This window comes from Nelumbo nucifera, chromosome 7 (assembly GCF_055504915.1).
Source record: "Nelumbo nucifera cultivar China Antique chromosome 7, China Antique-T2T, whole genome shotgun sequence".
Taxonomy (NCBI): domain Eukaryota; kingdom Viridiplantae; phylum Streptophyta; class Magnoliopsida; order Proteales; family Nelumbonaceae; genus Nelumbo; species Nelumbo nucifera.
The window spans coordinates 26,944,515-26,972,269 of NC_142655.1; the positions used below are offsets into that span (position 1 = coordinate 26,944,515).

Sequence of the window (27,755 nt, forward strand, 5' to 3'; positions counted from 1 at the left end):
CAGGCGTTCGTTTTCCCTTATCCAATTATCACTACACTTCTTAAACTCTTTCTGAAGCTCCCGCTATTCTGTTCTGGAGATCGTTCTGGTTCTATCACTGTCTTCCTCTCATCTAATGCTTCTTTAGTTGCTTCTATCTTTCTATCTACTTGTTCATGTAGACACAGAAAGTTAGAAAATTAATACAGAGAAAATGGCGTGTCTGCTGCCACAATTCAAGTGCTCACCAGATACTATTTCCATCCATTTCAGAACCCACCAACTTCAACACCACAAACACCACCACTGTAACAATAACCACTGTAAGTTATGACTCCTTTAACCCTTTTTCCCGTCATTCTTCCACCTGTTTGTATTGTTTTAATTGGTACTGTTATTTGTGATGGAATGATAACTTAGCTTAGCATCCTTTTCTTCCGGTAATGCTACATACAACAAGAAAATATTTCGAGTGGAGTAGTGGGTCTGTTCTGTTTTCTTGTTTCCTGCTATCTTTCCAAAGATATAAATGAACTAAAACTTATGGGTAGTAGTAGTTGGTGTAAAGAGGTAAATTCGTTGGTGGTGCATTTATCTGCAAGATGGCAAGTCCAGGTATTTTCTAAATTTCAACCCGTACAGGTGCATTCTGGAATTGCTTTCCGTTTGTCAACGTTGCGGTGTTTATATGGTAGACCTTGTCGTTGAATGGATAATCCTCCTTCTGTGGCCCATTTATGGCATTCAAATGGAATATTGGTTGATCAGGTCTTCTATAAATGTCTAACAGATACAATTTACATATATAACTTGGATGGTTTGTTATTGGGTTTGTTGGTTTTTGTGAATTGCTGATTCTTCATGAAGGATGCAGTAATTTAAGTCCTATAGTTTCTAGTCTCCCCAAGACGAGCTCTTAAAAAGAAAATGAAGGGAGAGAACGAGAACTAAATTACTTCGGGTGCTGGCATTTCCATTTAGTGATGTCTTTCATTTGGGCGTGAAAAAAATAGTTTGGGGGAAAATTGTCACGAATCATGCTTCAAATTTGATAATTAAGTATGTAGTCCTTATTTTGTAGAGAAAATTCCATCAGAAATCTCTAGTTGACATACCTTGTCCTTTCAATCATATCCTAGAACTTATAAAAGCAATTGACATAAATGTATTAATAAATATGTGATAGTTCATAGTTGTTCTGAAATTTAACTTCATTGTTATGTGAAATTAAAACAGAAAAGCCACCCCTTTGTACGTTTTTCAAATGATTACTATGATATACTCTTTGGAGCTTATAATTTTTGAAAAACCTTTGAGAAATGTGATTTTGTATATGATGTTGGACTTATTTTTCAGTATTGGTTGCAATATGCAGCAAAATCGAGAGATCTTCTTTCCTTCCAGACACAATGTGTTCTTTCCACAACAACAACAGCTATGACAACTACACTGGTTGATGTGGAGAAGCTGAGAATGCCTTCTTTGGAATCTCATTCAATCTCAGTAGCATCTGACAGACCCTTGTCTTATATTGGGGCCACCGGTCCACCCACAAAGGTCAGATTTAGTTTATTTTATATATTTCAGGAAAAAAGGGTCCTTAAGTTTAGCAACATATTGTTTCCTGCAAGATGACATGTATGACTTATGTCATGTAGTATTTGAAATGTTGTCAAGTGAGCTCTTGTGGACAAAGATCCTAACATGACACTAAAGGCAATTCTTCACTTTTTTTTTTCACATTTTTCATTTTTCATTTTTTTTTTGTGATCAGCAAAGTAGATTTTATTGAGAACCATAAAATGGCGCTGTATGTACAAGGTGTACATGTTTCTAGACATAAATAATGACCATAGTAGCAAAAACATTTTACATTTCCATACTGCATTAAGAGCCCCATAAAAATAATAAAAAATGAATTCAATGGATATTCTGCCCAACAAAGCTGTTGCCTATCCACACCTTCATGAGCTAGGGAATCTGCCAAAGAATTTATGGATCTTGGAACCCAAAAATTTATGCTTGCATTCTTTGGCATAATTGTTTAGCCTCCCTGATCATGTTCTACAGGGTTCAAAGACCTGCCTTTCACTTTTAGCAAGCATATGATTGATCTTGAGTCTCCAATTGCAAACCAGGGCCTTCCATCACTGCTACTAACTGAGTCCTTATCGAATTTCCTTCCCCAGTAGGCCCTCAATATGCAAATAACACATCTCCCATATTGAAGTATTCCACCAATACTGGTTGGACCTGGGTTCCCAAGGCTGCATCCATCAAAGTTCATTTTGATTTTATCTGCTGGTAAGAGTGTCCACATTGTGGTGATTTGGTTGGCCAAGGAGGGTGAAGATGCCATTATGGCCAACCTCTATGGATAGGAGAATTCCCATCCATATGCAATAGAAAAATAGGTGAACTCTTTAGTTGTTTGGGCCAATTACTTTGATCATGGTTAAGCTGGTTGCCTCTTCTCTTGACTTTTATTGATCTTTGAAAATTCTTGCATTCTGTTCTTCTCAAATGGTCTATAGTATTGCCACCCGAGAGCACCTCCACGTTATCTTGCCTTTTCTTATTCTTGGTGCAAAGCAAATTAGTTGGACAAAGTGACAGTTCCAATGGGGGATTCCAGCTAGCTTCAAACAAATTAAAGAAATGCTTCCTAATATATGATACCCATTGACAAGAGATTAGCAAGTGATAGGAGGTTTCGGAACTTGCCTTGCATAGGAAGCATATATTTGGGGATATAGCACAGTTCAGCCTTCTCTTTTGAAGGAATTCCCAAGTATTTATCTTTTGGTGGTAGACTTCCCAAAAGGCCAAATTCTTCACGTCACTGATTCTTGGATATTCAACCATAAAGATCATGGTTTTTAGGTTAAAATTTGCAACTGGATTATACAACTATAATACTTGATAGTTTACTATAATACTATAATCAGTTAGATGTTGTTCTATTTTTTTAATATATTTGCATAATAAGCTCTTAGATGTAGTTAACCTTCAGTTACTGGATTCTCTTTGCTAATATGCATATGTTAAAACTCAAAATTGAAATTCTAAGTATACCCCCCTGTGTCCCTGAATCCTACATTTTTCATGGAGTTTGAGATCTTGTCCAATGCTATGTTTTGAAGCTTGTATGCTCATCCACATAACAAGGTATATTATGCATATTTTTTCTTCAGTGCATGAACGCAGTATTTTAAAAGCTGTGGGAGGTATACCTCCAGGTGAGGTGCCCCCAAAATGCCCGAGGCGTACACTTCATACACCTTTTGCATGAGGTGTGCTAGAGGCATATGCCTCATGTCCCTCATACAAAAGATAGAAAGAAAGGAAAAAGAAGAGAAAGGAAAGGAAAAGAAAGGGAAGGGAAAGAAAAAGAAAGAAAGAAAGAAAGAGAAGGAAAAAAAAGAGAGAAAGAAAGAAAAGAAAAGGGAATGGAAGGAAAGAGAAGGGGAATTAATGTTTGGGCTGGGGGTGAAGCACCCCTCCCCTCCCCCAAAAAAAACGTCCAATTTGTTTTTTTTTTGGTTCTAGGGGGTGGGGGGTGTCTTGCTCCAATCCAGCCCGCTTGCCTCTGCTTCAACAAGAGCCCCCCTCTTTGAACTAGTGTTTTGCATCTTCATTTTTCTTAATATAAGAAATCTTTCATAAAGACACAAGTTGAGATCCTCCTTCCTCTTCTTATTCCTCCTCCCCCTCCTTTTTCCTCTTCACCTCCCTCCTATTAAGGAGGCTTATGCCTCCTTGTGCTCAGGAGGCTTACACCTCTTACGTTTGCACTATGCCTCATGCCTCTAGGTAATGGAATGCCTTGCATCATGCCTCCACGTTTTAAAACATTGCTTCCAAGTCAATGGTTATTGCTGTCCTTGACTGAAAACAGGAATTACCTACTTAGTAATGGGGTTGTGCTCCCTTGTTTGTTTGGATATCTTTTGCATGGTAAGGGGGTGGGGTGTGGTGGCTCATAGGTCTACTTTAACCAAAGCTCCTACCTCAATACTGGCAGTACAAATACAAGGCCAAAACGAAAGCAACTCAACTGAGATATGGCAGATGGTTGTGCCGTAGGAGTGCAATGTGGGCAGGTTTGATTGGGTTCAAGGCCAACGTGGGTTTATAATCTATCTCTCATGTTTTGTATGTATACATTTCATTTGGACTCCATTTGGGTTTTATAGTCTAACATAGAAATCAAACAAGAGAAAAATATGTAAAATTGTCATTACATGATATATATATATATATATATATATATATATATATATATACGAAAGTTTTTTTTTTTCCTTTTTGAGAAAAGGAAGAGTATGTTTGTATTATTAAGAAAAATGGGAGGTTACCCCAATACAGTGAGTGACCGTACAGTGTAATTGCATTCACAAAAAATAACAATAGTATGCTAATTACAGAAAAGAGAATCTGTAGACAGATTACAAAGATTTTACACAGGAATAGATCATTCCAGCCATGTTATGGATTACTTGACCAGTCTGAGTGGTTTTGTTTTCAAACATTCTGCTATTTCTTTCCATCCAAATGGTCCAAAAAACAGCAACAAGCATCATGAACCAGATGAACTTATCAGATCTGGTCAGGCCTTCAATATGCCAACTCTGAAGAAAATCCAAGATCATGGGAAGGATCCAGTTCAACCAAAGATTTCCAAGAAGATGGACCCAGATTTTCTTGCTAATGGGGTAATGCAGGAAAAGGCGGTTGGCAGTTTTTAACTCCCCATTATATAGAGAGCAATTTGTGGAGGAAACTGAAATCCCCCTCCCGATCAGCTTATCCTTGGTTAGACATTTGTCTAAAGCCACAGTCCAGACCGGGAAGCAAATTTTAAAAGGCACCTTTCTTGCCCAAACAGGTTTGTAGGGGAAGCTGGTTCCATCAGAGTAGGAATGATAAATCATAGGCTTGATTGAGAATTTGCCTTGACAGTTCCAGCTCCAAACTTTCTTATATCAGTGTGGGCATTCAGATGAATGTTCTGAAGCTGATAGAGTAGATTTTCAAGCTGGTCAATCTCACAGTCAAAGAGATTCCTTCTAAATTTGGAGCCCAAACATCAGAAGGCCTAGAAGCAGAAAGCATCTCAGCCATAGTAGCATCCTTGTTTGTGGCAATATTAGAAGACTCTGTCAAAAGGTCTATTACCCCACCAAGCATCAAACCAAAATCTCAGGTGGGTACCAAGTACCATTTCCAAGCTTGAAAGCAGTGCCTTTGAGGAAATGAGGGTGCATCTTCTGTATGCCTTTCAAAATAGGTCTGCTGGTAGCATACAAAATAGGACCACCCCCATTAGATAGCCCATATTTATCAGCAATCAACTGTCTCCACCAGATGCGATTTTCTTTATTAAGCCTCCAGTGTCATTTGATTAAGAGGGCAGTGTTGGCATCTCTGAATCTATACAGCCCTAAACTACCCAAGTGCTTAAGAGTGCAAATTTTGGCCCAATCAACAAGGTGAATCTTCTCCAAACTTTGTGCCTCTTTGACTAGGGATGGCAACGGGGCGGGACAGCCACTCCCCATCCGCGCCCCGTAGATTAAATCCCCGCATCCATCCCCGCCCCATCCTTGGTATCGGGGTGAAGATTCAACCCCCATCCCTGGCCCCGTTGGGGATGGGAAATCCCCGACATGTACCCGCCCCGCAACCAATGATCTGGAGATGGGTAATCCCCGGTATTTCTCCGCCTAGATGATTGTTTCAATGGGTACGCTGGAGGACGAGTTGCAGAGATGCCGGCCTAAAAGCCAAAAGAGATCGATGAAATGGAATGGAGCGGAGATGTAAATTAAGGACACGACAAATAGAAAATGAAGAAAATAATGAACATGGAGAGAGAAAGGGTTTCCATCGAAAGGCCACGTAACATTTCAATTTTCAAGAACCTAAAATGTCATTTGTTTGTTCTGTTTTGATTCAATTAGCAGGACAGTCTTTCAGAAACCCTCAACTGTTGGACAATGAGGAGCTTGGACCTGATCTTGATGCGACGGTCGGCGGACGAACGGAGAGCAAGAAAGACCGAAGAAGATTGCAGACCGAGAAAGTTTGAAGATGAATAGACGATTGTAGACAGAGAAAGGTTGAAGATGATTGCAGACTGAGCTGCACCTCTGTGCTACGGCGGTCGGCGGCCGGCGGTTCTACAGTGGCGGTAGTGCTCAACGGTTGGCGGACGAACGGAGAGCAAGATCGGAAGAAGATTGCAGACTGAGAATTGAGAAGTCTCGAAGACGAAGACTGAACTGAAAACGGTTGCAGATTGAGCCGCAGCTCTGTGCTACGATGGTCAACGGTTCGTCCCTAATACGTTTAATACATTATATATATAAGGGTATAGTTGTAAATTAAAATCAGGGTCAGGGCAGGTTCGGGGATTTATAGGCAGAACCCATCCCCGCCCCGTCCCCGGTCCAGGGCAAAAAAATTCCCCGAACCCGACCCGTATGCATTTGTGACTGGGGAAAATCTGCCCCGTTCAGGGCGGGTCGGATTGGGGACCTGGTTTTGTGGGTAAAATTGCCATCCCTATCTTTGATTGGGATGTGAAACATTGATAGGTAGTGTCTAGGTAGGCCGGAAAGAGTAGATTTAATAAGGGTTAGCTTCCCACCTTTAGATAGATATCTAGCCTTCCAATATGAGAGCTTTTTGTAGAATCTCTCTAATACTGGATATCAGAGGGAGCAGGGGGAACTTTTTACTCCAAGAGGGAGCCCTAAGTAATTGATAGGTTGGATTAGCAACCTTGCAGTTGAGAACATGGGCTAGACATTGAAGGTCAGGAATAAGACCAAGAGGAATTAGAGAGCATTCTTCAAGGATAACTCTTAGATCCGAGGAATTAGTGAACATGTGGCAGGCATGTGGCTAAAAACATAAAGTAATAAGGTCCAATTAGGTCCAATTAGGCATAAATAAACCATGAAGTAATATAACAAATTTTCATCTTAATAATTAATAAAACCTTAATGTATCCTAACCAACCTTAGCTTCATTGTTAATTCTTGGAAGATCTATGCAGTAAATAGCATCAAAATCTGTATTAATTAGTTTTTAGGATTGAGGAGATCTTTGCAACAAGCCAGAGCTTGCTCAAAGCGGTCATTGGATCACAGAATTATGCCTCCCCATAAGGTCATTACATTTGCTACACATTTCACCAGTCCTATAAATCTATTCATCAAAATAATTTATTTTCTTGAAGATAGATGCTGCAACTAGGTTGATGTTTCATGAGAAGAGTGGATATTAAGATCATCTGGTTGGGTCATTTCAAAGGTTCTATTGCATGATGCAGATTGATGGCAAGCATATGTATTGAACTTGTAATTAGGGATCTTATGCGTATGACATTGTGAATGATAAAATGCCATCATTTGGTTTTTTGTTCACTATATTAAGCTCTTTTTTTGTTTATTTCAATATGCAGGCCAGTTTTGAAGCAACTTTGGCCATGGAATCACTTATTACGGGAGATGAGGCTTTGATTGCTGCTGCTGCTGCTGAAGCAGTTGCTCTAGCAAAAGAAGCAGTTGAGGTTGCTAAGGATGCAGCTCTCATGGTCAACGATAAATCTTCTTCAGAATCAGAAAATGGGCCTTCAGATTTTTCATCTGAATCTCACATTTTCAGACTTGAGAAGGCTCAACTTACTGAAACACAAGAAGTTGGCAGAATAGATCATTCTGTAGGATTAGAATCAAGACAAGAGGAAGAACAATCCGTGCAATTTTCCAACAAAGACTCTGATGGTTTGGACTCATCAGATGAAGAATTCAAGCTCTTGCAGATGCAGCTTTTGAAAAGCATAGCTGTGAGATCAGGGCGTCAGACAGAAAGACAAGCCAGAAGAGCAAGGGCAATGGAAAAAGCTTCTACAAATGTTTTATCTGTGAAGTCTGGACATTCAAGCAGGAAAAGGCGTGCTGCTTTACAAGATATAGACTACTCTGATCCCTTGCGTTACTTGAGAGGGACTACTAGCACTTCTAGGCTTCTCACTGCTACTGAAGAGCTTGAGTTGTCAGAAGGAATACAGGTATTCTCACACTAAGATTTTTGTCTATTAATTCTGGATCATATTAGGAAATGGTATAGCAGTAAGATAGGTACAAATCCCCACATTTCTGCATCTGCACTCAACACATCATCCTCCTCCTCCTCCTCCTCCTCCTCATCAAAATGTTATCCCATCTATATGGGGTAGCTACATGCCATCTCCATTATGGCTGTTAATGGACTCCAAAAGTCCGATACCCAATTTGACACCACATCTGATTACCCTGGTTTGGTTGTTAGAACTTCCATCTGATTAATAATCAGATTGGATGCAGATTATCCCATTCAATCTCACAAAATGACAGTCCACTTCTATGTGTTTGGTCCTCTAATGGAATATTAGGTTAGTGGATAAGTGAATGGTGGCTTGATTATCACAAAACAACTTCATAGGAGAGAGTACATCTATCCCAATTTCTTGCAACAAGTGCTTCATCTACACCAACTCACAAGTAGTATGAGCCATAGATTTATGCTCTGCTTCTACATTGCTTCTAGCAATCGCATTTTACTTCTTGCTTTTCAAAGAACTTAAATTACCCCCATTGAAGGTGCTGTAATTTGTGGTGGACCTCCTGTGTTGGACCCTGCCCAGTCTGCATACCCTTCTAGGGCTAACTCACCTCCTTTCTTATATAACAACCCTTGATCAAGAGCAACTTTCACATACCTTGGTACTCTTATAACTGCTTCCTAGTGGCTGGTTCTAGGATTTTGCATGAACTGATTGAGCACACCCACACTGAATGAAATATTTGGTCTTGTAATGGTGAGATAAATGAGTTTGCCAACTAGTCTCCCATACCTCCCTGGATCATCAAATGGCTCCCTCTCATCATTTGAAATCTTCACATTTGGACCAATAGGAGTATCAACTGGTTTACCTCCTAGAAATCTTGTCTCTTCCAACAAGTCTAGAGCATACTGACGTTGGGAAAGAGAGATTCCAAATTTGGACCTAGCAACTTCAATACCTAAGAAATATTTCAAGTGTCCCAAATCCTTAGTCTGAAATTGTTTTTGCAGAAACTGCTTCAACTCCTCAATTCCCTCACCATCACCGCTTGTAATAATTATATCATCAACATATACTGCCAAGATAATTTTCCCCACTGGTGTCTCTACTAAACACTGAATGGTCCATACTACACTGCTTTAAATCGAATTGTTTTACCACATTGCTGAATCTGCCAAACCAAGCTCATGGTGACTGTTTTAGCCCATAAATGGCTTTCATGAGCTGACACACTTTACCTTCCTTCCCTTGAGCAACATACCCTAGAGATTGCTCCATATACACCTCCTCAAGATCACCATGAAGGAATGCATTCTTAACATCAAGTTGAAACAGTGCCCTATCAAAATGAGTGGCTAGGGAGATAATGACACTAACAAAGCCCATCTTGGACACTAAGGAGGTCTCAGTATAATCAACTCCATATAATTGAGTGTAACCTTTGGCAACTAGCTGAGCTTTGTACCGTTCCACACTTCCATAACGGTGGTGTTTCATAGTATAAATCCACCTCCAACCTCCAACCTACTTCCAATGAGGCAAAGTAACAAGATCCCATGTCTGATTAAATTCCAAAGCAACAACTTATCATCCATTGCCTTGTAGTTAGGAGAAACAAGAGCTTCCTTGAGAGAACAAGGAATAGAAACGTAAGACAACAAAGAAATAGATCTCTTATAGGCAGGAGATAGATGTGCAAATGAAAGTCCTTGTCCAACTCCATATGGTTGGGAGAAGGCCAAATTGATGATAATGATCTAGATGAAAGTCCTACAGCTATTTGCAGTTAAAGGATGTTAATGGAATCAGTAAAGGACTTTCTAGGAAGTTGGTACTTGAGGGGTTTGAATGGGAGAGGTAAAGTAGCTTGTAATGTTATGCCTGCAGCTGTATTTTGGGCTATTTAGGTAGAAATGAATGCTAGGGTCTTTGAGAGTAAACAATGCTTAGAAGAAGAGGTGGTTAAAGGAATGTTCTCATGGTTGGCCAATTGATTTTGATAACCTTTTTATAAGCTCTTAAAGTATGTCATATGATTCTTGTCGGTCTTCTCTATATCTTTTGTTGAATAGCTGTATTCAATTCAATGCTTTACCATTTCAAAAAACAGTGTCAAACTTTTTCTATTTTTATTTTATTTTCACTCTGTAGTACTCTAGCACTAGTTTAAAAAAGGCCACTACCCAATGTTGGTCCCAGCTATCTGGGGTCTTGAGAAGGTGGACTGGATATGGACCTAATCTTTGTCTGTTTTTTTCTTTTTTTTGGGCACAAAGTGGCAAACCCACATTCACACACATGTCAGTCAAAGATTTACTGTTACATGCTCAGTTTTATAATTTACAAGGAACTTTCTTTGCACCTTTATATAAGCAATGGAAATCATTAGCATGAGCAAAAGCCATAGTTCGAAGGATATTGCTATTTTGTAGAGGATGAAATCCCAAGTATCACTTTCACATGCCTCAAGAACATTATATCAACATTGTACCAGTGCAAGTGGTGGCGTACATGTTTTAAAGTGTCCATAAATTTCTTTTAACATTTCCACAAAATATTTTCATTTCAATGGTACCGACACAAAATATTGTTGGAGTCAACATATTCCCCAATAAAATCTACCAGTGTTATGTCAAATACAAGAGATAGTATTATAACATAAGTGAAAAGAAAAAGTATAAGTTGGTGACAATATTTTAGATATGTGGTGTAACAGTGTTATTTACCACCTAATTGATATAATTCTCACTTTGAACCAGCTCTAAATTCTTTTCAAACATGAAGTTAAATCTTATTTTTTTGTTGTATAATTAATTATTTAGTTGATCTATCAGAATCATTTGCACGTTTTATGAGTTGAAAATTTTCTTGAACTCACTCTATAATGTAGTTTTAATGACTTGGAACAAGATAATAATTTAAAAGGGTCTACCTATGCATCTTTTATATTGCATAAAATAGCATTCTATATTTTTACAATATTTCCATACAATGTTTTTGACATTTCTGACACATGTCCTATATTTGGGTGACCAATATTTCCACTGACACCAACATTTAAACCTTGGTGGTGTGATCCACTCTTTTGATGTTTTTCAAATCTCAACTACGTGACCCCCACCCCTTGATGTGGGACAAGTTAGAGGTCCTAAAACTTTCAGATCTAGTGATGGGGGTTTTGTAGTGATAAAGGAGATTTGGATGATAAATGATGAAGAATAGAGATGGAGAAGCATGCATACAACTTGCTGTCCATCAAAGAATGTGCAAGAAGTAAGAAAGAACTCTTTCTGTTATAGTAAACATTAATTAGATGGCTCACTTAGAAGAAGAAATAAGTGAGAAGAGCGAGGGGTAAAAGGAGAAAAAATCCTGACAACCAGAATTTACTAAACCAAAACTTTATTTCATCAAATCAACTCGTATAAATTGCAATTCTATTTATAGACTCACCATGAAAACTTGGAACTCCAATTCAAATAGGAAGCTGATCCAAAACAACTTCCAACCACTTCTAGGACTCTAACTCCTAAAGTAACTCTAGCAACACATTACTAATCCTACTAAAACCAGCTTAATGTAAAAAAACCAGAAATTAATAAAAATAGTAAATCATGATTTTACCATAAATAGTAATTATGGGAATTTCTATAAATAGTAGGTCCATAAATTACCATTACTAGTAAGTTCAATTTACTGATAAGAGCAAATTTCTAGAGGGAAAAATCCTAATCTCGAGACACCTACGACTAGAAAATAAATTAAAAAAAAATGAAAAAAATACCAATATCTCTATAACTCAAAAATTCTAAAATTGGTATAAGTAGAAAATTGGTTTATTTCTCCATCTCACCTCCAACAAAGGAAAAAGAATGGAATAGATAGGGGGACATGGACCTAGTAGGGCTGTTTTCAGTTTTAACAAAGCTGGAATCATAGGACGCTTGAACCATAACCCAGGATCTAAATTGGGTTTTGTTCATGTCAATATCTTGATTGAATGTCAGTTGATTCAGTCAGAACATTTTATATATGAAGCTGCTTTTAAGTTAAAAAAATGATTGGATCATAGTTTTCAAGGCGCCAAGGCGAGGCTAGACGACTGGGGGGCACCTTGTCGCCTAGTCGCCTAGGCGATGGATTTTTTTATGTTAAAAACATAGATCCTAGGGTAGTTCCCTTGGTACCATAACCATATTTCTTTAATAATTATTCATGATTTTCATAAGAAAAGTATAAATTTCATATTAAAGTATAGAAAATCAACATATTCATGAGAAGAAAAGGAAGAAGGAAAATAAAATTAAAAAAATATAGGGGCTGAACCCTTATTTTTGTTATAGGAAAAGAAGAAAATAAAAAGTATTAGTAGTAGAAGAAGAATATATGGAAGAGGAAAATGTGCTGATTAGATAAAATTTTAAGTTCTTCCTTATTGGTTCAGGTTTTCAAGTCTTTGAGGGTTCAATACTGCATTTAGTAATGCTTTTTGTTGATTAAACCCTAATTAATAAGAAAATAATAAAAATAAATTAGTATATAAACACAAAATGATTATTTTAGTTTAATAATGTCTATTTTATAATTATAATCTCAAAAAAGAATGAATAAAAAAGTATTTTATAGTAGGAAGTAGAAAATTGCTTGGTGATTAGGCGAGGCGAGCCTCAAAGGTGCCTTGTCGCCTTGACAACTATGGATTGGATAAAGTTTTTCTAGGTCTTTTTTGTCCGAAACAGTAACATGGTTTTATTAGATTTTGATAAAGTTCAGATCTATATATCCGTTAGTTTCAGAGTACAAGAGAAAGGAAAGATAGAAAGAGGAAGAGAGGAGAAGAGTGAAGAGAAGGAGAGAAGAAAGAAAGTCTGGTTCGAACTAGAGAGAAAAATCTCACCTCTCTAGTTGGCCAAGTTATATTTATAGTTTTCTATATTAAACACAAATCAACTCTTGCGCCCCTACTTAAGTATGGGACACATCACTTAACTCAACATTACACCTCATACTAAGCATAAACAAAAAGACTAATCTGACCCTGTATAGTCGACACTAACACTCCCCCTCAAGCTAGTTAGTATATATCATATAATCCCAACTTGTTACATATGTAGTCCACTCTTGCCCGACTCAACCCTTTGGTGAGCAAATCTGTCCATTGGTTTCCTGTGTTAATATATGCTGTACTTATCACTCCACTAAGAACCTTTTCTCTCACAAAGTGACAATCAACTTCTATGTGTTTTGTTCTCTCATGAAAAACTGGATTAGAGGAGATGTGGACTGCAGCTTGGTTGTTACAATAAAGCTTCATCCGAGTGCCAATTGAGTACCCCATCTCCTGTAGAAAATTTCTCAACCACACTAATTCACAAGTTGTATGTGCCATGGCTCTGTATTCAGCTTCTACACTGCTTCTTGCCACCACTGTCTGTTTCTTACTCTTCAATGTCACCAAGTTACCCCCAAGAAAGGTACAATAACCTATAGTGGACCTTTTGTCAGATACAGAACCAGCCCAATCAGCATCGGTGTATCCCTCTATTTCAAGATTTCCCCCACTCTTGTATAGCAACTTAGCAAGCCACAACTAGGAGCTCCCTTCAAATACCTTACAATCCTTAGAACTGCATCCTAATGTGGAACCCAAGGGTTTTGCATAAATTGACTCACCACACTAATTGCAAATGAAATATCTGGTCGAGTAATGGTTAGGTAGTTTAGCTTACCCACCAACCTTCTATACCTTCTTGGATCTTCAAACTCCTCACCTGTATCACTACTTAACTTGACATTCAATTCCATGGGTGTTTCAGCTGGTTTGGCACCCAACAACCCTATCTCCTCCAGTAGGTCAAGGACATATTTCCTCAGGTACAAGTTAATACCATACTTGGACCTCGCTATCTCTATCCCTAAGAAATATCTTAGTTTACCAAGGTTCTTTGTTTGGAAGTGATCATGCAAAAAGGTTTTCAACCTATCAATCCCGAACTTGTCACTACCAGTAATAACAATATCATCTACGTATACCACTAAGAAAATCTTCCCAGCACCAGAATCATAGCTGAATACTAAATGGTCGACCTGACACTGTTTCATGCCAAATTTCTTCACTACTTCACTCAATCTGCTAAACCATGCACGAAGAGACTGTTTAAGTCCATAAATAGCTTTCTTGAGCCTACACACTTTACCATCCTCCCCCTGAGCAACAAACTCTGGTGGTTGCTCCATATACACCTCCTCAAGAAGATCACTATGCAAAAAAGTATTCTTAATATCAAGCTGAAACAGAGGCCAATCATACATAGCAGCTAGAGAGATCAAAACATGAATTGAACCAATCTTGGCAACAGGAGAGAAAGTCTCTGTGTAGTATGCCATATAACTGTGAATAACCCTTGGCAACCAACTGAGCGTTCAACCACTCAAAACTACCACCACTAGCCACTGCACGATTTGCCCAGGTTTGGGCCATGTAGATCATAGTAAAAATTAATAGTATGTCCATCCATACCACAATGTGTACACCTTCTCGAACCATTACTACGTCCTCTACCACGAGCTCCCCTTGAATCTCGACCTCCAACATGCCCACCACCATGATTGTACATGTGTCCACTTCCATCACAACTGTATTGTCCACCACTACCACCACGGCTTGGCGGAACCTAATGAGTTACTCCTCTACTACCACGACCTCCCCCTCTTGTCAATGCAAAAGCAAACCTATCTGATATGGTGGGGTTCTCTGGAGGTCCAACGGAAATCCTCCGGAGACGGGCAAACACCTCTTCAAGGGAAGGGAGGGCAGACCCACCTAGTATCTGTGCTCTCACCGGTTCATATTCAGACTTCAATCCCACTAAAAATCTGGTTACATCAAGCTGCTCTCTTTGTTGTTGCTGAATTTTGACATCAAATGTAAGGGGGTGATACCCATTCAACTCATTCCTTGGATTCCTCAGACTAGCATAGTACTCCTTAAGACTTTGATTACCCTGCTACAAATTAAAATACTCTTGATAGAGCTAGTATACTCTAGTGGTATTGTCCTACCCTGTGTAAAGCTTCTTTGCATGATCCCAAATCTCCTTGACTGTGTCTAAGAACATGAAGTTCACACTAATCTTAGGTTCCATGTCGTTCCATAACCAAGTCATAATCTATGCATCTTCTTGTTCCCAATCACTATACTCCTGAGAGTCAACTAGGGGTTTGTCTTCTCTCACATGCTTTACTTTCTTCTTAGCTCTGAGAAACACTTCAACAGATTTGGCCCAAGGCATGTAATTCTCTCCATTCAGTTTGATGGAGGTCATTTGCACATTCAAGTAATCAGGGGGAATCATAACAGACTTGTGTTTACTACTGTCTCCCATAGCTGCCATAATTTGTTTTTTCACACTAATATGTTACCCTACCTTACCAACAATCACCACACTGCACTCCTATAGCTGAACGATCACCAGTATTTCATTCCTATGGCTGACCATTGCTGAAACATTCACTATCACAGGTTTCAGCAATTGTAATCACCACTGTTCTCTACTTTCGGCACCACAGATAAACATCACACACAAAAGCATCACACCCACACCACACATCTGATACTAGATCTTCAACCCACCTATCTGAACCACACATCTGAAGATAGACCATGAAACTACTGTAGCAGCCCTCTTCGGTCCATCGATTAGAGGGTTTCCTACCAGCCACCTGAAACCACCACACCACAATCAACCAGAGGCATTAAAACCTCCAGAAGGAAAAAACCGACCACTCCTTTTCAGCCTTTTTGTCAAACTCCAAGAAACCTAAGAGAAATCTGCAAAATACTAAACTAGGGTGCACAGAAAACTATACAGATCTGAACTGATTTAACCTAGCTCTGACACCATGCTAAAGTTCAGATCTGTATATCCACTAGTTTCAGAATACAAGAGAAAGGAAAGATAGAAAGAGGAAAGAAGAGAGGAAGAGAGGAGAAGAGTGAAGAGAAGGAGAGAAGAAAGAAAGACTCGTTCGAACTAGAGAGAAAAATCTCACCTCTCTAGTCGGCCAGGTTATATTTATAGTTTTCTATTAAACACAAATCGATTCTTGTTCCCCTACTTAAGTATGAGACACATCACTTAACTCAACATTACACCTCATACTAAACATAAACAAAAAGACTAATTTTCCCCTGTATAGTCGACACTAACAGATTTAAAGAATAAATTACAGAAATTGTGATATGAACCCTTGTTGTAGGCTAGCATAAGCTACTTACTACATATGAAGTGTTCTTTGCTATTAAAATGTTACAATGAGTTCCCTCTTCTAATTCACACTATAGTACAATTGCTCCCTCTTTACTAGTCTTGCCAAAAGCATCTGCCATGCTGTTGGAAGACCCGAAGTCCAACAAAAAATGCTGTTTAACTCAGTTTCTGTCTTCTGTACTTCCTCAACAAATATCTGTACTTTCAATTCCCCATAGTTTTATTTTTGTGCCTGCCAACCACTACTTTAGAGTCACCCTCCACCACTATGTTATTGTATTGGAGAGAACTGGCCAATCTTGACTCTTAACCCATACCAAGCTGATAGAAGTTCTGCCCTTGTGAAGTCTCATACTCAATAGGTTCTGAGAATATAGGCATTAAATCTCCATTGAAGTTTTCTAAAGAGCCCTCCTATCCCATAATTTCCAGGATTGCCCAAACTAAAGCCATCGAAATTCATCTTCATCATAATTGTTATTTTTGTGTCTAATGGATTTCATTTTTTTCATAACCATTTAGACTGCAACCTGTCAGAGCCAATGGCTTGATGCCCATTCCAGGTTTAATGACATTGATTATTTGATAATGCATTTTACAGAAAGTTGCCCATACCTTCTTTAGTAAGTCCTCTTATTCAATAGTTACATTTCTCCAATATGTTATAATTTTCTCTTAAAATCTTTAGGAAAATAAGTTGGTAGCTTCAATAGTTCCTTTCTTCTTTAGTTTAGTTGGCCTCTCAGCAACATCCTGAATCATATCTATCTCCTGAACTTTCTGAAAAGTGTTTGTTTTTTAACAGAATATTTCTATTTGATGTTTCTTTTGAGGGTTTTCAATTGACTTATCTGACTAATGAGGTGTTCTTTGATGTTTATGATGCAGGACCTGTTGAAGCTAGAAAAGCTCCATGAAGAGCTTGCAGAACGATGTGGTGGTCAACCCACTTTTGCTCAATGGGCAGCTGCAGCTGGGGTTGATCAGAAGACCCTGAGAAAGCGCTTAAACTATGGCATTCTTTGCAAAGACAAAATGATTAAGAGCAACATTCGGCTTGTTATTTCTATTGCAAAAAATTATCAAGGAGCAGGGATGAACCTCCAGGATCTTGTTCAGGTAGTTTTTCCCTTTTATATTTCTAAATGTTATGTTGCCCAGTTATCTGCACAATGTGTTGTCTTATGTTGGACACTTCCTTTTTACAGTGTGAATTCCATGTCTGACACTGTGTTCAGCTATGTCCTTGCTGTATCTGGCTATTGCAGTTTAAATGGGTTAAATTGCAGGGCTTATGTGAATTTGATTCAATTCTTATGGATAATAATCTTTCACAGGAAGGATGTCGTGGTCTTGTAAAGGGTGCTGAGAAGTTTGATGCTTCAAAGGGCTTCAAATTCTCAACCTATGCACACTGGTGGATTAAACAGGCAGTTCGGAAGTCTCTCTCAGACCAGTCCAGGACAATTCGCTTACCGGTAAATCTCCAATATTTCAGGTTATTCTGCTGAATCAGATAATGTTTCTGATCCAATCTCTCTTTCTCTGTTTGTCTGCTTGGATGAACAGAAAAATAGACCCAAAGTTTGTTTTTGTATGCATGTATATAGGCCATTTGGGAGAGGTGGACTTGATATGGACCTAACCTTTGGCATTTTTTTTTTCCTTTTGTACAAAGTGGCTGCCCTCAGACTTGATCCTACATTCTCATGCACCCTGAGATGCCATTGCACTAGGGCGGATTCTAGATAACATTGTCTAGAATTTGGACACTATCTTAGACCCCACTAGGGCGGATTCTAGAATTTGGACACCTACCCCCAACGACATATTTTCTTGTGTTTCTTTCTTCAAAGTCTTAAGTCAGTCCACCAGTCCTACCTTCCCCCCTTTTCCTGTTGATGAGGTTTGGTGCAGAGCAATACCTCCTAGGGTTGGTAGTTTTTGTTGGGAAGCCTATCTGGAAAGAATCAACACTGGTGATCTACTCCAAAAGAAGAGACCCAATACTTGTTTGTCACCACCTCAATGGTGTGTTCTTTGTAAAGCGGATGGGGAGATTGGTTTTCACCTACTGGTGTCTTGCCATTTTGCGAGGTCAATTTGGGAATGGGCTTTGTCCCTATTTGGATGTAGCTGGAATCCCCCATCAGACTTGCAGGGCCTTTTTTCCCATTCTTTTTTCAGGTGGCAGATAAAAAGGGGAAGAACAATGTGAAGAGGACTAAGGGCTGCAGTATGTTGGACACTTTGGGAAGAAAGAAACTCCAGGATATTCTCAGAAGCTCAGAGCAACAGATCTGAGGGCTTTCATTCATATTAGGGTGGTATAGTGGCTGAAATCTTTGGAGCTTTTCACAGATTACACTGTGGATGACATGTTGTGGAAGTGGGGTGAAATTGCAAGTTGCACACAACCCAAGTCAGTTATGTGTGGCTTAGACCCCTCCACCTGGTGGATTCGTGAAACTAAACTTTGATGGGTGTAGTAGGGGAAATCCGGGACAATCGGGAATTGGGGGTGTTTTTAGGGATGAAAACGGGGTCATTTCTGCCATATTCTCAGGTCCAATTGGAGTGGGTGACTCCCTTAGAGCTGAGATCTTTGCAGTTATGGAAGGAGTTCAGAAAGCTAAGGAGTTGAACATCAGGAAACTCTTAATTGAAGGGGATTCAGAGGTGGTGATAGGGTGGCTCATTAAAGATCACAATGGCTTATGGAAGTACAATAATGAGAGGACGAAATTCAAGTGGCTGGTGCGGGAGATGGAAGTTAAGATACGTTGGGTTAAAAGATCGGCTAACTCCCTAGCTGACGGTTTAGCTAAACAAGGGGCAGAAAGGGACTCACTGTTTTGGGCTAAGCTGTAACTATAGTGTGTTTTCTTTCTTTCTTTTTTTCCTTTTCTTGAGGTTCTTTGTTGCTCTTGGAAGATAAGCGTGTTTTCTTCCTATTGTAAATATTCTATTGATGAGTTAATGAAAGTGTTATTGATAAAAAAAAAAAGATGCCATTGCACTAAGCAATTTGTATAACTCCGCCAATGTGAGCTTGTCATACACTGTAAATCCCAAGCCTGGAAAAAGGAGGGCTGCATCAGGTTGGCAGCTGGCACTAAAACTTTTTCCAAACTCTCATGATCATGGATCCTGATTTTTCTTTTTGAATGGTGAAACGGGATTCATGTAGCTGACCCCATATGGTTAATATAAGGCTTGGATGATAGATGACTAATGTGTATACACACACACACACTAGCTGAGTCATACATGCTTTTCCCATGCAATAATGTAGTTCATATAATAATAAGTATGTAACCTAGAATGTTGGTAAAATAGAACTTGGATCTAAGACATTAACTCAACACCAACAAAGCACATTCAAGAATCCCAGAACAAGCATATGCATACAGAATTCATAGAAGCTTTAACAATAGCTGAACCAAAATGTGTTAGGTATTTTAATGGTTAATGTAGACAATTTCTCAAGCCTCTTACTACATTAATAGTTAATCTAGATATTTTTTTTAGTTCTTTTTGCAAGACTTTAAAACTGAAATGGTAGTGTATGTTGTTCCAATGTCTTCCTTGATATAGCAGTGTAAGTTGTTCCAAAATCTTGAGATACCTTTAGTTAGAATTGAAGTTTTAGTTAGGAGAGTAAGAGTCTATCATGTATTTAGTCTTTACTGTAGTTAGATTAGGATTATTTTTACTTGATGATCAAGGAAGTTTAAATCAAGGTTTTAAAAACCAACCTGGAAACGGAACCACCTCTGATTCCTGGTCAGTGGTTCAACCGTATGGGTCAAATAGATCAAAACAGTTGAGTTCAATTTACATTGTATATTGCATCCTGACGATTAGATTGGAACAATGTTTTAAAAGGCATGGGAGGTGCACAAAAATGCCTTTAGGTGTATGCTAGAGGTGCTGATGCCTTTGAGGCATACACTGCATATGCCTTTTGCATGAGGTGGTGCTAGAGGCATACACCTCGTGCATGCCTCATACAAAAAGATAGAAAGAAAGGATAAAAGATACGAAAGAGAAGGAAAGAAAGAAAAAGAATGGGAAGGGAAAGAAAAAAGAAAGAAAGAAAAGAAAAAAAAGAGGAAAGAAAGAAAGAAAAGGAAAGAGAAGGGAAAGAAAGTTTGGGCTGCCTCCAAACCCCCCAACACCTTTTTAGTGCAGCCCAATTTGTTTTTTGTTTCGTTCTTTTTCTGTTTTTGTTGGTGCTAGGCTCCACTTTGTCTCATTTGCTTTGCTTTCTCACCTCTACTTTGACAAGACTCCCTTTTAGCATCTTCAGTCTTAATACAAGACATCTTTCATAAAAAAGAAACCAAAAAAACAAGATGAGATCCTCCTTCCTCTTCTTCCTCTTCCTTTTTCCTCTTCATCCCCTCTTCTTAAGGGGGCTTCTTATGCCTCCTTGGGCTTAGGGGGCTTACACCTCTTATGTTCTGAACTATTATGCCTCATGCCTCCAGGTAGTGGAACATCTTGTGCCACACCTCTGCATTTTAACACATTGATTGGAATATTAGGTTAGAGAGGAAAGAGTGAGAGGGACAGCTGAAAGAATGAAAGATAGAAGAAAAAGGAGTGTGGCAGTTGCCTCCTCAGTCCTCCCTCTAATCTCTTTGTCTTTCAGGTTTCTCTTTTCTCTCTCCCTCTCTCTCCCTAGCCCTCTCTTTTTACTCCCCCTACCAACTGGTTAATTTCTTTCTCTCTCCCCCACCAACGAGTCAACCTTCTCTCTTTTTTGTTATTTTAGTGTTTAACAAGTTTAGTTTCTTTTTATTAAACCCTGAACCGTTGCCCAGGTCTAATAGTTCAGTGGTTAGACCATCTGGGTCAACAGTTTTTTTTTTTTTACAAAACAATGTGCACGGAGCCGGAATGGTGGTTAGTTTCCAGTCCGAACGTTTAGACTGCCAAGGCAACCATGGTTTGAAAACGTTGGTTTAAATAGAATGGATGATTAGTCTTTACTGTGTCTAATTTAATCTTTATGATGAATGGAGTAAACAGAATAGAATAACTTTAAATTTTATGGATACTTTTGATTGTTCTTGGTTTGATGCTAATTATGTAGACTATCTTGATGGTGCTAAGTCCCTTGAGAAGCTATAGGTGCTGGCTCTTAAATATACTGGGCTATTATATCTCCTTTTTATCAATAAAGTTTGAATTAATATGTTACCAGTTGAAAACAAAGAATACAAATTTGTTTAGAATCGAAAAAAGATTCTAGAATGCAGAAGCGAGATGGAAGGAAATACTTGAGTCAATTGGAGAAAGATTGTACTTTTATTTTTCTCTATGCTCTTTCTAGTTTTCTGACTGCAAGCTTGAGTCCCAATGCTTGTGGACCTTCAGGACTACTATAATCACTTGAATACATACAACAAACACGAATTCAGAATACCCTAGAAATTAAATTGAAACAAATAAAAAATGTGATCCTTAGAATCTAAACAGAAAAGCCTGAAGATGTTCCTTTGTATCATCATTTTGTGCCAAGATGAATTGACCTCTTCTAGCCTCGAACCTATATGCCCATCTAGCACATGTGGTTGTTATCGCCTTCATTTATTCATCTCTGTAAGAATTACAACATCACAAAAAGAAACAGAAAAGAGTTTGCAAGAGAATAGCAGAGCAAGCAAAGAGAAAGAAGACAGTCAATCCGATCCATGTTCTTTATCTTCTCTCAAAGAAAAAGTACCTTTTATGTGGTGGAGAAGCTGCTGGCATGTGCTTGGAGAGGTTCTATGTGTAATGCTATTGAGAGAGATTGAATGTGGATGCACAGATAAAGAGCAAACTCTTGGGTTTCTCCAACAAATAAGAGGGAGGAAAATGGATATCACATGGATTGCTATAAATAAAAATAAAAAGGGAGGTATTCTAGGCATTTAAAAGTTAGAACATTGACCAAAACAAGTGTAAAACTCTCTCTCTTTTATAGCGGTTAATGGATATACCCACATGGTATAATTATAAATAAAAATAAAAGAAGGTTATCTAGGCATTTAAAAGTTAGAACATTGGCCAAAACCGGTGTTTGAAGCTCTCTCATAGTGGTTAATGGTTATATACTTATATACAATTATGGGCCATTGCATAGATTTTGAGGCATTTATACTGATAAAGGAAACATTTTTTTTGGTGATAATAAAGGAAACTGAATGTCTACATTTTTATCTCATCATCAAGTTGTAAGTGCTGGCTATCAACCTGATACATCTTTCCTTAATCCGGACTTAGGACTGGCAGTGTAAGACAAACTCACACCAGCAGAATATCTACATTTTTTATCTGAGTTTACAAATTTATTATGAAAATAGTGCTTTCTTATACGTAGACCTAGACCTAACGCAGCTTGCATGAAAGAACAAAATATTCAATTGGTCTACTGGCCCCCCTCAATGAAAAAAACAAAGGAAAAACACAAGAAAGTGCATGCACATGGAAATTCACCAATGTGAATGTCTACTGTTAAACATATCTTTTTTTTTTTGTTATATCTCAGAATATTGTTTATAGTCGGTAAAGGTAGCTTTCTACTGCAGATGATAATCTGCACAATAGAACAGATAAATGGTTCAACCCCTAGCCACCTTCCCTTGCTGATGGTGGAGGGTGATTATTCTTTTGTAGATATGGGTCCCTGTCCAAGTTCATTGATATTGATTCCACTGTGTGGGCCCATATCAGATTGCCACTTAAAGGAATCTGGTGATTTGCTTTCTGCTACTGCCCATGGATTTGTCTATTGTATTTTATGTGCGAAGGATGTTGTATGTACTCTTGATGTTTCTTTATTGGTTTCTCTTTCTTGGTCTTGCACTGTAGTTTTCTTTTTTCTTTCATTAATTGATTTTACTCATCTCTGACAGTTGAGGGTGGGGGAAGAGGGAAAAGAATGTAACCAATACTAATTCAAAAACCAGTTCTGTTCTTACGTTAACAATCACAAAATATAATTTGACTTTGAGTATAGTAAATTGACTAGTTTGTTGTTACAATTATTAAGTTGTGATTGCATTTTCTTCTAAAATATCCTTCAATCATATGTTTGAATATTGTTGGAATGAACAGTTTCACATGGTCGAAGCAACTTATCGAGTGAGGGAGGCCAAGAAGCAACTATATAGTGAGAATGGAAGACATCCCGATAATGAAGAAGTTGCAGAGGCAACAGGGTTGTCAATGAAGAGACTCACTGCTGTGCTACTTACCCCAAAAGCTCCTATATCTCTTGATCAGAAGATTGGGATGAACCAGGATATGAAACCTTCGGTCTGTCCTTTTTTGCGTTATTCTTTTGTATAGATACCTATCATTCATATGGAATCACTTCACTTTCTTATTCATTTATTAATGGTGCTTTCTCTTTGTTTTCAGGAAATTATTGCAGATCCGGATGCAGAAACAGCTGAAGAATTGCTGATCAAGCAATTCATGAAACAAGATTTGGAGAAGGTGCTGGATAGTCTTAATCCAAGGGAGAAACAAGTAATTAGGTGGAGATTCGGGATGGAGGATGGAAGAATGAAGACGCTGCAAGAGATTGGGGAGTTGATGGGTGTGAGCAGAGAAAGAATCCGACAGATAGAATCCTGTGCCTTTAGGAAGCTGAAGAATAAAAGGAGAACAAAAAATTTACAGCAATATGTAATTTTATAAGCCCCACAGTAAGATGCTTGACGGGGTTGTCCATATTTATTTTCTTTCCTTTGTTAATCTTTCTTTTTTTCCATCAATGGGAAACATATCTTATTCATACCTTTTTGTAATGAACATTTAATTTATTCCATCACGAGAAATCAGTTCGGTAGAGAAATAAAATTTGGAGTTAGTATATTTCATTATTACTGAAGTCTGAGTACATGAAACTGTGACAAGGATCAAAGCGGTTGATGACCTTTGTCTCATAACCGAACTTTTCAACTAACGTTTTTCCTCAGCTGAAGAAAGAGAAAACTCTTCAACCGTTGGTGTTCTTGGACGAAATTAGTCCTCTGGTGCTGAATGAATCGACTGTTGATTACCTCACCTGCACCCTGCGTAATGCCATATACGCAATAAGCCGATAGCCAACTAACATCATGGCCATGATGGATACATCCACCCACAAGTTTTTCAGACCCACCACCTTCACAGCCGGAAAATCTACCACCCGGCAAAACATTCCCTGTGAACACTCGTAGTAGTCATTCTCAGTGTACTGAATCCCAAGAAGCAGCTTGTAACAGTAGAAGCTGTAGCTCAAGTACTTCAACCAGACAATGAAGGGAGGAATCTGTTGTACGTAGTAGCCTCCGGCTATCAGGAAGACAAGGGTGGTCACAGAAGCCAAGGTGGCAGCCTGTTTGACATCCATGAGGATGGCACCATATGCAAGACCAAGGCTCTGGGAGACCAGAACACTGAAGAGAACTACAAGCCAGGAGAGAACGAAGGCGGTGAAGTCAGGCTTGAGTCCACCCATCCAGTAGATTATGATTACAAAGGCAGTAGGAAGTGCGAGCTCCATCGGCAGGTCGCCGGCAGTCCGGGCAAGGAAGTAAGAGGAAAGACGGTACATTCCAGAAGAGCGTTCTTTGATGAGCATTGATCTTTCTTGAGGAAACGTGAAGACAGCATTGTACAGTGGGAAGAAGCCCCAGAACACAGAGAAGAAAAACAGCAAGGCTATCTGCACTCAAGCAAGAAAACCACCCTTATGACTCACATAGAAATAGAACCCACAGAAACTTCAGTTAACAGTTTTGTCCTCTCTGTCTTCTAAAGTCCTAATTGGGTTGTTTAAGAAGTGGAAGAAATTAGTACTTACTCGGTCTTGGAGATGGGATGCTGGGGTATGCCACCAAAGGAGACCGCCCAGGGTAGCAACACTTATGACTTGGAAAATTCGTAATCTGTTGAAGGACTCGTACCTCCGTTCCTTCAGACCTCTCTTCAGAAGAATCAAAAACTGCTGGCACCAGTTTGTTCCCCAGTGATCTGATTTTGTGGAATTCCCTGCGTTAGGGTGCAAAGAGAACTTGAGATGACAGTCTGGTATAACCACAAAGTCGATATTGTATGTAATACGTCCCATCATCAAATGGTAAACCGAATGGTCTTTGATAGAAGTGAATCAAAGAGATTCCATTCCAATAAGCACTGAGCTGTTAATTGTAAAAGGCAAGATGATTCCTAAACCTAAACATCTGGGAATTAAAAAAGTCACAGATGATGAAGTATTGGTAGTATTTCTCCAGTTTGTGTTTATGTGGAAATCGCACATTGTTGGTGTGGCTGGCATGAATAGTCATGGCAATTGGATAGAAGATCACTTACTTGCAGAGGCATCTCTTGTATAGTTGTAGCTATTTACATCCGTACTGCAGAGCTCAGCTTTCAACCTCGTAGCAATGTTTTTGTCATAAGCAGAAATGAGGGCCTCCTTCACTGATTTCTGCTCCTGTTCCATGTTGGCCTGAAAATCACCTTGTTCATTGACATGCTTGGAATCCGGGGCAATCCCTGCATTAGTGGGTAATCTTAGAATCAAGTTCCAATGTTTCTTCAACAAAACTAGCCCTGTTCCTCCAATTCTCTCAATTGGAATGCTTAAACAGATAATGGGTTACAAGAGATTGATCCTGACAATGCAGGGGCATTGTCATCTTTGATCAGTCTCTTGCACAGATGTTAATGTTGGATCAAAAGAAGACATTATCGTTTTCTTCAACTATTATCCTATCAGTTTAATATTATATATGATGCTTCATAGATTAGGCATAAAGAGAGATTAAGATGTCTCATGTGTCCCATAAAATACAGGAACTGAAGTTGAAATTGTGGTGCTGCTGTGGGTTTCTCATCATACTCCATTTCTTTCTTTTGTCAATGAAGAAGGTACAATAATAACCATCACTTCCACTCAGTAGTAGGCCCTGCCAAGTGATTCCCTATCTCCCGTGCAATAAACTAACCAAAGAAAAGGAAATAAAGCTCCCTGCACTCCCATACCCCATTGCACTCACGTGGCCACTTAGTATTAAAAGATATCCAAAAAAGGTCACTAAGTTGTTAATAATGGCCAAAACGAGAATTTAAAATAGCAGAGGGATTACATACCATTGGCGAGATCAAGTAAATGATCGGCCGGGTTGACAGAAACAGACGTAGAGAAGCCAATAGAGGAGAAGTAATCCAAGGCAGCTGATGCTGGGCCATGGTAGATGGGGTAGCCCTCACAGAGCAACACCACCTTGTCAAACATGTGGTACAGTCGGCTTGAAGGCTGGTGAATGGTGGTAACCACGGTGCGACCCCCGTCGGCGAGCCGCTTGACGGTGGTCAGGATCCTTTGAGCCGTGGTGGAGTCCAATCCTGAAGTGGGTTCATCTAGCAGCAGAAGACTTGGGCTGATAAGCATTTCTTGGCCTATGCTGACTCTTTTCTTCTCACCTCCTGATATCCCTCTGAAGAGTGGACCTCCTATCATGCTATTCCTGCACCGGCCGAGCCCCAGCTCGGCGATCACATGCTCGACATGCTGAACCTTCTCAGCCCGAGTCAGGGTGTCAGGCAGCCTTAGTAGTGCAGTAAATACTAAGGTCTCAGTCACAGTCAGATGTGGGTAGAGTACGTCGTCCTGTGCCACAAATCCTGTCCTCCGTTTGATGGCACCGGAGAAGGGCTGCCCATTATATGTAATCTTCCCGGAGAGCTTCCCATTCAACCGCCCTCCGAGAGCTGTCAGCAGCGTCGTCTTGCCGCTGCCCGACGGGCCTAGCATCGCCAGGATCTCTCCTGGGCACACCATCCCTGTTATCCCATTTAGTATAGTCTTCTCTTTGGTATTCCATGTACCACCCCACCAAAAGCCTTTCTCCTCCAGTTTTACTTTGTATACCACTTCTTCAAACTGCACAACATATATATCAAACTATATATTAAGATCAATAAAAAGTACATCCTATATAATAAATAGAATATATTTATTGAGAGAGAGAGAGAGAGTTAAGTAAGTGACTGAAAACCGAGATAGAAGAATGAGAGACCTTAAGTGTTATAGGGAACACGGCAAGTTGTAGAACAGATGGAGGATTGGGGTGCACTGGGTATGCGACGATGGTTGTGTTGTTGGGTTGCTCAGACATATTCAAAGAAGCAAACTGTTGGGGGTTTTCCGGCATGGATATTGGAGTCGTCAAGAAGAGGATGGCCAAAGAAGAACCGATGGAAGAGAAGTGAAAAAACAGAAAGTCTATTTATTCTGGATTTGGGTTCCTTTGGCTTCCCAAGGTGAACTGGAGGACCCTTACATATATACTTAGTACGAGATGTGAAACGAGGATGTCCCCTCTGTGATTAAGCCTCCA

The 27,755-nt window shown here is 39.2% G+C and overlaps 2 protein-coding genes across 3 annotated transcripts; one reads left to right on the forward strand and one right to left on the reverse strand.

The window, feature by feature from the left end:
• On the forward strand, nt 1-24,251 carry LOC104593402 (RNA polymerase sigma factor sigB-like). Of its 2 annotated transcripts, XM_010253213.3 has the most exons (7): nt 1-302; nt 1,355-1,536; nt 7,451-8,059; nt 17,254-17,484; nt 17,703-17,843; nt 23,476-23,676; nt 23,782-24,251. In XM_010253213.3, exons 1-7 carry the CDS (start codon nt 194-196, stop codon nt 24,061-24,063), a joined length of 1,755 nt encoding a protein of 584 aa, XP_010251515.1. In that variant the 5' UTR covers nt 1-193; the 3' UTR covers nt 24,064-24,251. The 2 variants fall into 2 exon arrangements, with proteins under 2 accessions (XP_010251515.1, XP_088747851.1); XM_088891725.1 differs by lacking the exon at nt 17,703-17,843 and having other exon boundaries at nt 16-302.
• LOC104593403 (ABC transporter G family member 14-like) lies at nt 24,226-27,685 on the reverse strand. Its single transcript, XM_010253215.3, has 5 exons — nt 27,435-27,685; nt 26,506-27,298; nt 25,723-25,908; nt 25,214-25,401; nt 24,226-25,075 (listed from the first exon to the last, which is right to left on the reverse strand). The coding sequence occupies exons 1-5, from the start codon at nt 27,567-27,569 to the stop codon at nt 24,425-24,427; spliced, it is 1,953 nt and encodes a 650-aa protein (XP_010251517.1). The 5' UTR covers nt 27,570-27,685; the 3' UTR covers nt 24,226-24,424.
• Between the last annotated feature and the right edge of the window lie 70 nt (nt 27,686-27,755).

What these genes read in the sequence shown, in the direction of transcription:
- LOC104593403 (XM_010253215.3), bottom strand. Translation starts at nt 27,569, where the DNA reads ATGCCGGAAAACCCCCAACAGTTTGCTTCTTTGAATATGTCTGAGCAA. An exon ending in TGTTCCCTATAACACTTAAG is followed by an intron (nt 27,299 to 27,434) that starts GTCTCTCATTCT and finishes TATGTTGTGCAG; the next exon opens with TTTGAAGAAGTGGTATACAA. An exon ending in CATCCCATCTCCAAGACCGA is followed by an intron (nt 25,076 to 25,213) that starts GTAAGTACTAAT and finishes GCTTGAGTGCAG; the next exon opens with ATAGCCTTGCTGTTTTTCTT.
- LOC104593402 (XM_010253213.3), top strand. Translation starts at nt 194, where the DNA reads ATGGCGTGTCTGCTGCCACAATTCAAGTGCTCACCAGATACTATTTCC. An exon ending in CCACTGTAACAATAACCACT is followed by an intron (nt 303 to 1,354) that starts GTAAGTTATGAC and finishes TGCAATATGCAG; the next exon opens with CAAAATCGAGAGATCTTCTT. An exon ending in ACCTCCAGGATCTTGTTCAG is followed by an intron (nt 17,485 to 17,702) that starts GTAGTTTTTCCC and finishes AATCTTTCACAG; the next exon opens with GAAGGATGTCGTGGTCTTGT.